The 13,173-nt window shown below is 55.6% G+C and overlaps 1 protein-coding gene across 1 annotated transcript in view; it reads left to right on the forward strand.

Annotated features, from left to right (window-relative positions):
- The window catches only part of LOC142473341 (dynein heavy chain domain-containing protein 1-like), a 434,059-nt gene that overhangs the window by 321,797 nt on the left and 99,089 nt on the right, over positions 1-13,173 (forward strand). Inside the window, exons 25-26 of the mRNA XM_075580578.1 lie at positions 10,237-10,314; positions 11,286-11,490. Coding sequence (XP_075436693.1) covers positions 10,237-10,314; positions 11,286-11,490 — 283 coding nt within the window. The remainder of the gene's footprint in view (positions 1-10,236; positions 10,315-11,285; positions 11,491-13,173) is intronic.

Here is a 13,173-nt window from a genome sequence, read left to right on the forward strand (position 1 = left end):
GCATGCTGTCTCTCCCTCACACACTGCATGCTATCTCTCCCTCACACACTGCATGCTGTCTCCCTCACACACTGCATGCTGTCTCTCCCTCACACACTGCATGCTGTCTCCCTCACACACTGCATGCTGTCTCCCTCGCACACTGCATGCTGTCCCTCCCTCACACACTGCATGCTGTCCCTCCCTCACACACTGCATGCTGTCTCTCCCTCACACACTGCATGCTGTCCCTCCCTCACACACTGCATGCTGTCCCTTCCTCACACACTGCATGCTGTCCCTCCCTCACACACTGCATGCTGTCCCTCCCTCACACACTGCATGCTGTCTCTCCCTCACACACTGCATGCTGTCTCCCTCACACACTGCATGCTGTCTCCCTCACACACTGCATGCTATCTCCCTCACACTCTGCATGCTGTCCCTCCCTCACACACTGCATGCTGTCTCTCCCTCACACACTGCATGCTGTCCCTCCCTCACACACTGCATGCTGTCTCTCCCTCACACACTGCATGCTGTCTCCCTCACACACTGCATGCTATCTCTCCCTCACACACTGCATGCTGCCTCTCCCTCACACACTGCATGCTGTCCCTCCCTCACACACTGCATGCTATCTCTCCCTCACACACTGCATGCTGTCTCCCTCACACACTGCATGCTGTCCCTTCCTCAAACACTGCATGCTGTCCCTCCCTCACACACTGCATGCTGTCCCTCCCTCACACACTGCATGCTGTCTCTCCCTCACACACTGCATGCTGTCTATCCCTCACACACTGCATGCTGTCCCTCCCTCACACACTGCATGCTGTCTCTCCCTCACACACTGCATGCTGTCTCCCTCACACACTGCATGCTGTCCCTCCCTCACACACTGCATGCTGCCTCTCCCTCACACACTGCATGCTGTCTCTCCCTCACACACTGCATGCTGTCCCTCCCTCACACACTGCACGCTGTCCCTCCCTCACACACTGCATGCTGTCCCTCCCTCACACACTGCATGCTGTCTCTCCCTCACACACTGCATGCTGTCTATCCCTCACACACTGCATGCTGTCCCTCCCTCACACACTGCATGCTGTCCCTCCCTCACACACTGCATGCTGTCCCTCCCTCACACACTGCATGCTGTCCCTCCCTCACACACTGCATGCTGTCCCTCCCTCACACACTGCATGCTGTCTCCCTCGCACACTGCATGCTGTCCCTTCCTCACACACTGCATGCTGTCCCTCCCTCACACACTGCATGCTGTCTCTCCCTCACACACTGCATGCTGTCTCCCTCACACACTGCATGCTGTCTCCTTCACACACTGCATGCTATCTCTCCCTCACACACTGCATCCTGCCTCTCCCTCACACACTGCATGCTGTCCCTTCCTCACACACTGCATGCTGTCCCTCCCTCCCAGACTGCATGCTGTCCCTCCCTCACACACTGCATGCTGTCCCTTCCTCACACACTTCATGCTGTCCCTCCCTCACACACTGCATGCTGTCTCCCTCACACACTGCATGCTGTCCCTCCCTCACACACTGCATGCTATCTCTCCCTCACACACTGCATGCTGTCTCCCTCACACACTGCATGCTGTCCCTCCCTCACACACTGCATGCTGTCTCCCACGCACACTGCATGCTGTCCCTTCCTCACACATTGCATGCTGTCCCTCCCTCACATACTGCATGCTGTCTCCCTCGCACACTGCATGCTGTCTTCCTCGCACACTGCATGCTGTCCCTCCCTCGCACACTGCATGCTGTCTCCCTCACACTCTGCATGCTGTCTCCCTCACACACTGCATGCTGTCCCTCCCTCACACACTGCATGCTGTCTATCCCTCACACACTGCATGCTGTCCCTTCCTCACACACTGCATGCTGTCTCCCTCGCACACTGCATGCTGTCTCCCTCGCACACTGCATGCTGTCCCTCCCTCACACACTGCATGCTATCTCTCCCTCACACACTGCATGCTGTCTATCCCTCACACACTGCATGCTGTCTCCCTCGCACACTGCATGCTGTCCCTCCCTCACACACTGCATGCTGTCTTCCTCGCACACTGCATGCTGTCCCTCCCTCACACACTGCATGCTGTCCCTCCCTCACACACTGCATGCTGTCCCTCCCTCACACACTGCATGCTGTCTCTCCCTCACACTCTGCATGCTGTCTCCCTCACACACTGCATGCTGTCTCCCTCACACACTGCATGCTATCTCTCCCTCACACACTGCATGCTGTCCCTTCCTCACACACTGCATGCTGTCCCTCCCTCACACACTGCATGCTGTCTCCCTCACACACTGCATGCTGTCCCTCCCTCACACACTGCATGCTGTCCCTTCCTCACACACTGCATGCTGTCCCTCCCTCACACACTGCATGCTGTCCCTCCCTCACACACTGCATGCTGTCCCTCCCTCACACACTGCATGCTGTCCCTTCCTCACACACTGCATGCTGTCCCTCCCTCCCAGACTGCATGCTGTCCCTCCCTCGCACACTGCATGCTGTCTCCCTCGCACACTGCATGCTGTCCCTTCCTCACACACTGCATGCTGTCCCTCCCTCACACACTGCATGCTGTCTCCCTCACACACTGCATGCTGTCCCTCCCTCACACACTGCATGCTGTCTCTCCCTCACACACTGCATGCTATCTCTCCCTCACACACTGCATGCTGTCTCCCTCACACACTGCATGCTGTCTCTCCCTCACACACTGCATGCTATCTCTCCCTCACACACTGCATGCTGTCTCCCTCACACACTGCATGCTGTCCCTCCCTCACACACTGCATGCTGTCTCCCACGCACACTGCATGCTGTCCCTTCCTCACACATTGCATGCTGTCCCTCCCTCACATACTGCATGCTGTCTCCCTCGCACACTGCATGCTGTCTTCCTCGCACACTGCATGCTGTCCCTCCCTCACACACTGCGTGCTGTCTCTCCCTCACACTCTGCATGCTGTCTCCCTCACACACTGCATGCTGTCCCTTCCTCACACACTGCATGCTGTCTCCCTCGCACACTGCATGCTGTCTCCCTTGCACACTGCATGCTGTCCCTCCCTCACACACTGCATGCTGTCTATCCCTCACACACTGCATGCTGTCTCCCTCGCACACTGCATGCTGTCCCTCCCTCACACACTGCATGCTGTCTTCCTCGCACACTGCATGCTGTCCCTCCCTCACACACTGCATGCTGTCCCTCCCTCACACACTGCATGCTGTCCCTCCCTCACACACTGCATGCTGTCTCTCCCTCACACTCTGCATGCTGTCTCCCTCACACACTGCATGCTGTCTCCCTCACACACTGCATGCTATCTCTCCCTCACACACTGCATGCTGTCCCTTCCTCACACACTGCATGCTGTCTCCCTCGCACACTGCATGCTGTCCCTCCCTCACACACTGCATGCTGTCTTCCTCGCACACTGCATGCTGTCCCTCCCTCACACACTGCATGCTGTCCCTCCCTCACACACTGCATGCTGTCTATCCCTCACACACTGCATGCTGTCCCTCCCTCACACACTGCATGCTGTCTCCCTCGCACACTGCATGCTGTCCCTCCCTCACACACTGCATGCTGTCTTCCTCGCACACTGCATGCTGTCCCTCCCTCACACACTGCATGCTGTCTTCCTCGCACACTGCATGCTGTCTATCCCTCACACACTGCATGCTGTCTCCCTCACACACTGCATGCTGTCCCTCCCTCACACACTGCATGCTGTCTCTCCCTCACACACTGCATGCTGTCTCCCTCACACACTGCATGCTGTCTCCCTCGCACACTGCATGCTGTCCCTCCCTCACACACTGCATGCTGTCTTCCTCGCACACTGCATGCTGTCCCTCCCTCACACACTGCATGCTGTCTTCCTCGCACACTGCATGCTGTCTCCCTCACACACTGCATGCTGTCCCTCCCTCACACACTGCATGCTGTCCCTCCCTCACACACTGCATGCTATCTCTCCCTCACACACTGCATGCTGTCCCTTCCTCACACACTGCATGCTGTCTCCCTCGCACACTGCATGCTGTCCCTCCCTCACACACTGCATGCTGTCTTCCTCGCACTCTGCATGCTGTCCCTCCCTCACACACTGCATGCTGTCCCTCCCTCACACACTGCATGCTGTCTATCCCTCACACACTGCATGCTGTCCCTCCCTCACACACTGCATGCTGTCTCCCTCGCACACTGCATGCTGTCCCTCCCTCACACACTGCATGCTGTCTTCCTCGCACACTGCATGCTGTCCCTCCCTCACACACTGCATGCTGTCTTCCTCGCACACTGCATGCTGTCTATCCCTCACACACTGCATGCTGTCTCCCTCACACACTGCATGCTGTCCCTCCCTCACACACTGCATGCTGTCTCTCCCTCACACACTGCATGCTGTCTCCCTCACACACTGCATGCTGTCTCCCTCGCACACTGCATGCTGTCCCTCCCTCACACACTGCATGCTGTCTTCCTCGCACACTGCATGCTGTCCCTCCCTCACACACTGCATGCTGTCTTCCTCGCACACTGCATGCTGTCTCCCTCACACACTGCATGCTGTCCCTCCCTCACACACTGCATGCTGTCCCTCCCTCACACACTGCATGCTGTCTCTCCCTCACACTCTGCATGCTGTCTCCCTCACACACTGCATGCTGTCTCTCCCTCACACACTGCATGCTGTCTCCCTCACACACTGCATGCTATCTCTCCCTCACACACTGCATGCTGTCTCCCTCACACACTGCATGCTGTCTCCCTCACACACTGCGTGCTGTCTCTCCCCCACACACTGCATGCTGTCTTCCTCGCACTCTGCATGCTGTCCCTCCCTCACACACTGCATGCTGTCCCTCCCTCACACACTGCATGCTGTCTATCCCTCACACACTGCATGCTGTCCCTCCCTCACACACTGCATGCTGTCTCCCTCGCACACTGCATGCTGTCCCTCCCTCACACACTGCATGCTGTCTTCCTCGCACACTGCATGCTGTCCCTCCCTCACACACTGCATGCTGTCTTCCTCGCACACTGCATGCTGTCTATCCCTCACACACTGCATGCTGTCTCCCTCACACACTGCATGCTGTCCCTCCCTCACACACTGCATGCTGTCTCTCCCTCACACACTGCATGCTGTCTCCCTCACACACTGCATGCTGTCTCCCTCGCACACTGCATGCTGTCCCTCCCTCACACACTGCATGCTGTCTTCCTCGCACACTGCATGCTGTCCCTCCCTCACACACTGCATGCTGTCTTCCTCGCACACTGCATGCTGTCTCCCTCACACACTGCATGCTGTCCCTCCCTCACACACTGCATGCTGTCCCTCCCTCACACACTGCATGCTGTCTCTCCCTCACACTCTGCATGCTGTCTCCCTCACACACTGCATGCTGTCTCTCCCTCACACACTGCATGCTGTCTCCCTCACACACTGCATGCTATCTCTCCCTCACACACTGCATGCTGTCTCCCTCACACACTGCATGCTGTCTCCCTCACACACTGCGTGCTGTCTCTCCCTCACATACTGCATGCTGTCCCTCCCTCACACTCTGCATGCTGTCCCTCCCTCACACTCTGCATGCTGTTTCCCTCACACACTGCATGCTGTCCCTCCCTCACACACTGCATGCTGTCCCTCCCTCACACACTGCATGCTGTCTCCCTCACACACTGCATGCTGTCCCTACCTCACACACTGCATGCTGTCTCCCTCGCACACTGCATGCTGTCTCCCTCACACACTGCATGCTGTCCCTCCCTCACACACTGCATGCTGTCTTCCTCACACACTGCATGCTGTCTCCCTCGCACACTGCATGCTGTCCCTCCCTCACACACTGCATGCTGTCTCCCTCGCACACTGCATGCTGTCTCCCTCGCACACTGCATGCTGTCCCTTCCTCACACACTGCATGCTGTCCCTCCCTCACACACTGCATGCTGTCTCCCTCACACACTGCATGCTGTCCCTCCCTCACACACTGCGTGCTGTCCCTCCCTCACACACTGCATGCTGTCTCTCCCTCACACACTGCATGCTGTCTCTCCCTCACACACTGCATGCTGTCCCTCCCTCACACACTGCATGCTGTCCCTCCCTCACACACTGCATGCTGTCTCCCTCGCACACTGCATGCTGTCTCCCTCGCACACTGCATGCTGTTTCTCCCTCACACACTGCATGCTGTCTCTCCCTCACACACTGCATGCTGTCCCTCCCTCACACACTGCATGCTGTCTCCCTCGCACACTGCATGCTGTCTCCCTCGCACACTGCATGCTGTCCCTTCCTCACACACTGCATGCTGTCCCTCCCTCACACACTGCATGCTGTCTCCCTCGCACACTGCATGCTGTCTCCCTCGCACACTGCATGCTGTCTCTCCCTCACACACTGCATGCTGTCTCTCCCTCACACACTGCATGCTGTCCCTCCCTCACACACTGCATGCTGTCTCCCTCGCACACTGCATGCTGTCTCCCTCGCACACTGCATGCTGTCCCTTCCTCACACACTGCATGCTGTCCCTCCCTCGCACACTGCATGCTGTCTCCCTCGCACACTGCATGCTGTCCCTTCCTCACACACTGCATGCTGTCCCTCCCTCGCACACTGCATGCTGTCTCCCTCGCACACTGCATGCTGTCTCTCCCTCACACACTGCATGCTGTCCCTCCCTCACACACTGCATGCTGTCTCCCTCGCACACTGCATGCTGTCTCCCTCGCACACTGCATGCTGTCCCTTCCTCACACACTGCATGCTGTCCCTCCCTCACACACTGCATGCTGTCTCCCTCACACACTGCATGCTGTCCCTCCCTCACACACTGCATGCTGTCCCTCCCTCGCACACTGCATGCTGTCCCTCCCTCACACACTGCATGCTGTCTCTCCCTCACACACTGCATGCTGTCTCTCCCTCACACACTGCATGCTGTCCCTCCCTCACACACTGCATGCTGTCTCCCTCGCACTCTGCATGCTGTCTCCCTCGCACACTGCATGCTGTCCCTCCCTCACACACTGCATGCTGTCCCTCCCTCACACACTGCATGCTGTCCCTCCCTCACACACTGCATGCTATCTCCCTCACACACTGCATGCTGTCTCCCTCACACACTGCATGCTGTTCCTCCCTCACACACTGCATGCTGTCTCTCCCTCACACACTGCATGCTGTCTCTCCCTCACACACTGCATGCTGTCTCCCTCACACACTGCATGCTGTCCCTCCCTCATACACTGCATGCTGTCTCCCTCACACACTGCATGCTGTCTCTCCCTCACACACTGCATGCTGTCCCTCCCTCACACACTGCATGCTGTCTCCCTCACACACTGCATGCTGTCTCCCTCACACACTGCATGCTGTCTCCCTCACACACTGCATGCTGTCCCTCCCTCACACACTGCATGCTGTCTCCCTCACACACTGCATGCTGTCTCCCTCACACACTGCATGCTGTCCCTCCCTCACACACTGTGTGCTGTCTCCCTCACACACTGCATGCTGTCCCTTCCTCACACACTGCATGCTGTCTCTCCCTCACACACTGCATGCTGTCTCTCCCTCACACACTTCATGCTGTCCCTCCCTCACACACTGCATGCTGTCTCCCTCGCACACTGCATGCTGTCCCTCCCTCACACACTGCATGCTGTCTCCCTCACACACTGCATGCTGTCTCTCCCTCACACACTGCATGCTGTCCCTCCCTCACACACTGCATGCTGTCCCTCCCTCACACACTGCATGCTGTCTCCCTCGCACACAGCATGCTGTCTCTCCCTCACACACTGCATGCTGTCTCTCCCTCACACACTGCATGCTGTCTCCCTCACACACTGCATGCTGTCCCTCCCTCACACACTGCATGCTGTCTCCCTCACACACTGCATGCTGTCTCTCCCTCACACACTGCATGCTGTCCCTCCCTCACACACTGCATGCTGTCCCTCCCTCACACACTGCATGCTGTCTCCCTCGCACACTGCATGCTGTCCCTCCCTCACACACTGCATGCTGTCTCCCTCACACACTGCATGCTGTCTCTCCCTCACACACTGCATGCTGTCCCTTCCTCACACACTGCATGCTGTCCCTTCCTCACACACTGCATGCTGTCTCCCTCACACACTGCGTGCTGTCCCTCCCTCACACACTGCATGCTGTCTCCCTCACACACTGCATGCTGTCCCTCCCTCACACACCGCATGCTGTCCCTCCCTCACACACTGCATGCTGTCTCCCTCACACACTGCATGCTGTCCCTCCCTCACACACTGCATGCTGTCCCTCCCTCACACACTGCATGCTGTCCCTCCCTCACACACTGCATGCTGTCCCTCCCTCACACACTGCATGCTGTCTCCCTCACACACTGCATGCTGTCCCTCCCTCACACACTGCATGCTGTCTCCCTCACACACTGCATGCTGTCCCTCCCTCACACACTGCATGCTGTCCCTCCCTCACACACTGCATGCTGTCTCCCTCACACACTGCATGCTGTCCCTCCCTCGCACACTGCATGCTGTCTCCCTCGCACACTGCATGCTGTCCCTTCCTCACACATTGCATGCTGTCTCCCTCACACACTGCATGCTGTCTCTCCATCACACACTGCATGCTGTCCCTCCCTCACACACTGCATGCTGTCTCTCCCTCACACACTGCATGCTGTCCCTTCCTCACACATTGCATGCGGTCCCTCCCTCACACACTGCATGCTGTCTCCCTCGCACACTGCATGCTGTCTCCCTCACACACTGCATGCTGTCTCTCCCTCACACACTGCATGCTGTCTCCCTCGCACACTGCATGCTGTCCCTCCCTCACACACTTCATGCTGTCCCTCCCTCACACACTGCATGCTGTCTCCCTCGCACACTGCATGCTGTCTCCCTCACACACTGCATGCTGTCTCCCTCACACACTGCATGCTGTCCCTCCCTCACACACTGCATGCTGTCTCCCTCACACACTGCATGCTGTCCCTCCCTCACACACTGCATGCTGTCTCCCTCGCACACTGCATGCTGTCTCCCTCACACACTGCATGCTGTCTCCCTCACACACTGCATGCTGTCCCTCCCTCACACACTGCATGCTGTCTCCCTCGCACACTGCATGCTGTCTCCCTCACACACTGCATGCTGTCCCTTCCTCACATACTGCATGCTGTCCCTCCCTCACACACTGCATGCTGTCTCCCTCACACACTGCATGCTGTCTATCCCTCACACACTGCATGCTGTCCCTCCCTCACACACTGCATGCTGTCCCTCCCTCACACACTGCATGCTGTCTCCCTTCGCACACTGCATGCTGTCCCTCCCTCACACACTGCATGCTGTCCCTCCCTCACACACTGCATGCTGTCCCTCCCTCACACACTGCATGCTGTCTCCCTCGCACACTGCATGCTGTCCCTCCCTCACACACTGCGTGCTGTCCCTCCCTCACACACTGTGTGCTGTCCCTCCCTCACACACTGCATGCTGTCTCTCCCTCACACACTGCATGCTGTCTCCCTCACACACTGCATGCTGTCCCTCCCTCACACACTGCATGCTGTCCCTCCCTCACACACTGCATGCTGTCTCCCTCACACACTGCATGCTATCCCTCCCTCACACACTGCGTGCTGTCTCCCTCGCACACTGCATGCTGTCTCCCTCACACACTGCATGCTGTCTCCCTCACACACTGTGTGCTGTCCCTCCCTCACACACTGCATGCTGTCCCTCCCTCACACACTGCATGCTGTCCCTCCCTCACACACTGCATGCTGTCTCCCTCGCACACTGCATGCTGTCCCTCCCTCACACACTGCATGCTGTCCCTCCCTCACACACTGTGTGCTGTCCCTCCCTCACACACTGCATGCTGTCTCTCCCTCACACACTGCATGCTGTCTCCCTCACACACTGCATGCTGTCCCTCCCTCACACACTGCATGCTGTCCCTCCCTCACACACTGCATGCTGTCTCCCTCACACACTGCATGCTATCCCTCCCTCACACACTGCGTGCTGTCTCCCTCGCACACTGCATGCTGTCTCCCTCACACACTGCATGCTGTCTCCCTCACACACTGTGTGCTGTCCCTCTCTCACACACTGCATGCTGTCTCTCCCTTACTCTCTGTCTCTCTCCGTTGCTGAAGGAGAGGACTCCCGGGTGTTACATCCTGATTTCCGCCTCTGGATAATCATTCAGGAGGAGGCTGTACAATCACTGCCAGGTACAGTGTCCTCTGACCTTCTAACACTGCGCGGAATGCGGTGGGACGCTCTAACACTGTGCGGAACGCAGTGGGATGCTGTAACACTGTGCGGAACGCGGTGGGACGCTCTAACACTGCGCGGAACGCAGTGGGACGCTCTAACACTGTGCGGAACGCAGTGGGACGCTGTAACACTGTGCAGAACGCGGTGGGATGCTCTAACACTGTGCGGAACGCGGTGGGACGCTCTAACACTGTGCGGAACGCAGTGGGACGCTCTAACACTGTGCGGAACGCGTTGGGACGCTCAAACACTGCGCGTAAAGCATGGGACTCTCTAACACTGTGCGGAACGCGATGGTATGCTCTAAGGCCGTGATTATACCATAATTGGCCAGCGACGCGCTCAGCTGAAAAACAAATTGCTGCAATCCAATTAAAGTAAACATACCTCACACACCGCCTGGAGCTGCAGCTGGGACGCTCCTTCACTGTGCAGCACGCACCAGGATGCTCCGACACTGCAGCACGCTCTGATGCTGCGCGGTGGGACGCGTCGGGACACTCCAACTGGGGGGCACGCGGTGGGACACTCCGACTGAGGGTCACGCGGTGGGATGCGCTGACGCTGAGGGACACGCGGTGGGATGCTCTGATGCTGCGCGGTGGGACGCGTCGGGACACTCCAACTGGGGGGCACGCGGTGGGATGCGCTGACGCTGAGGGACACGCGGTGGGATGCTCTAATGCTGCGCGGTGGGACGCGTCGGGACGCGTTGGGACACTCCGACTGTGGGGCACGCGGTGGGACACTCCGACTGAGGGTCACGCGGTGGGATGCGCTGACGCTGAGGGGCACGCGGTGGGGCGCTCTGACGCTGTGGGACACGCGGTTAGATGCTCTGACGGTGCGACGCTGCGCGGTGCGACGCTGTGGGACACACTAGCACACTGAATGCTGCACTCACTGTAATTACCTTTGTCCACAGTGTCTGTGAGGTTTGCGTCTCTCCCCGTGACCTGCACTCTCCCATTGGAGCTCCGCGCCGTCCTTCTGCGCAGTTACATGGAGTCAGCGGAGGTGCTGGGAGCTCAGACCACAAGAGAGGGTGTTCTGCGCCTTGTCACATTGCACAGCGTCCTGCTCCGCAGGCAGGAATACAGCCGGAGCGTACAGGCGGAGACGTACAGCTGGTGAGATTACACACACACCGCACGTCTGTCTGGGGTCTTCACCACACAGGGTTCTAGGGTTATTTGGAGAAACACAAGGGTAACACGTATAGGGTAACACGTATAGGGTAACACGTATAGGGGTGCCAGGCGGACACAATGGTGAATGGTGCGACACGCGGGAATCGCTGGTGGGAAGAATGTCTGTTACGCCATTTTCCTAAATCTCACTCCAAGTATTCACCAATTTGCAACAATTTATATTTTGTTTCGTAAACAATCTTGGGAGGGGTCGAGGAAGGGGGAGGGAGTGGGGGAGGGAAGGGGTGTGGAAGGGAGGTTTGTGGGAGTGGGTGGGAGGGAGTTCCCTTCCGAGCGCTATATACCCTCATAAAGGCACAGTGTATCAGATACCATATATACACAACTGATCTAATAGATATATCAAAAAATACCAACATTACATAAATTAATCAAGAAAATATTAACAATACATATTTCTATCATATACACATTCTTATAAAAATATTTATATAAAATCATAATTAAAAATCACCTCAAAGGGTTAAAATATAATGAAATCCAGCTAAATGGGTATGTTGCTCCCCAAAAAACAACATCGCCATATACCTAGATATCTGTCACCGTATAGCATAATAGTTCAGTGATTGATGTTATTCTCGTATGCAGAAACACATAGGAAAAACGGGAAAAATGTATATTAGTCATAAAATTACACCTATATAAATGATGTATAGTTTTAAGAGAATAATACTTTTCAAAAACAATTCGTAATGACATTAAAAATATATAAAAATATTTTTATTAAAAAAATTAAAACAAATCTTAAAATAGAATGACCCAAGGAAAGGAAAACCCCCAAATAAATAAACCAGAAGGGGACACATATTCATAAAATCATAAAAAGACTCCTAAATCTATTTCGGCATTGAGTCCACCTGGAACTAGAGTCTTTACTGTGAATATCCAGAATGTTTCACGTCTTGTACAGTAAGTTCCAGGTCTCCATCTCCTCCCGCCAGTGGGGAAGGACATGTTCAGTGCCACTACATGTTAAGCCTGATGTGTCCCCTTGGTGGTGAGTAATAAAATGATCAGAGAGAAGATGAGTAGTAACTTTCCATCTAATGTTTCCAGTGTCTTCCAATATTCTGATGTTCATTTGTCTCTTTGTCTCACCAACATATTGAAGCCCGCATGGGCATTCAGTAAGATAAATGATATAGTTGGTTCTACATGTAATATGTTTATTAATCACAAATCTTCTCTTGGTCACATTGGAAACAAAAGCGTACTTGTCTAGAGCACGAAACCTACAAGCTTTGCAGGTAGTGCAACCAAAAACCCTTTTATCCGGGGTAACCATCTATTTGTTATTGTGTCTTTCTTTGGTAATGCACTTGGTGCAAGCTTATCTTTCAATGTTCTTGCTCTCTTAAAAATGACTACCGGCTTTTCAGGAACGAAATTCCCCAAAACCAGATCATTTTTAACTATATGCCAGTGTCTCCGTATTATCTTTATTATCTTATCCGCCTGTCTATTATAATTTGTAATAAAGGAAAAATTTAACTCACTAGTGTTTCTTAGGGAGACTTTTCAGCATATCGCTCCTATCTAAACTTCCCGCCTTTTCTTTAGCTGCTTGAATTAACTTTTTTCATACAATCTTTCTTCAAGAAA

Source organism: Ascaphus truei (assembly GCF_040206685.1).
Source record: "Ascaphus truei isolate aAscTru1 chromosome 3 unlocalized genomic scaffold, aAscTru1.hap1 SUPER_3_unloc_4, whole genome shotgun sequence".
Lineage (NCBI taxonomy): Eukaryota > Metazoa > Chordata > Amphibia > Anura > Ascaphidae > Ascaphus > Ascaphus truei.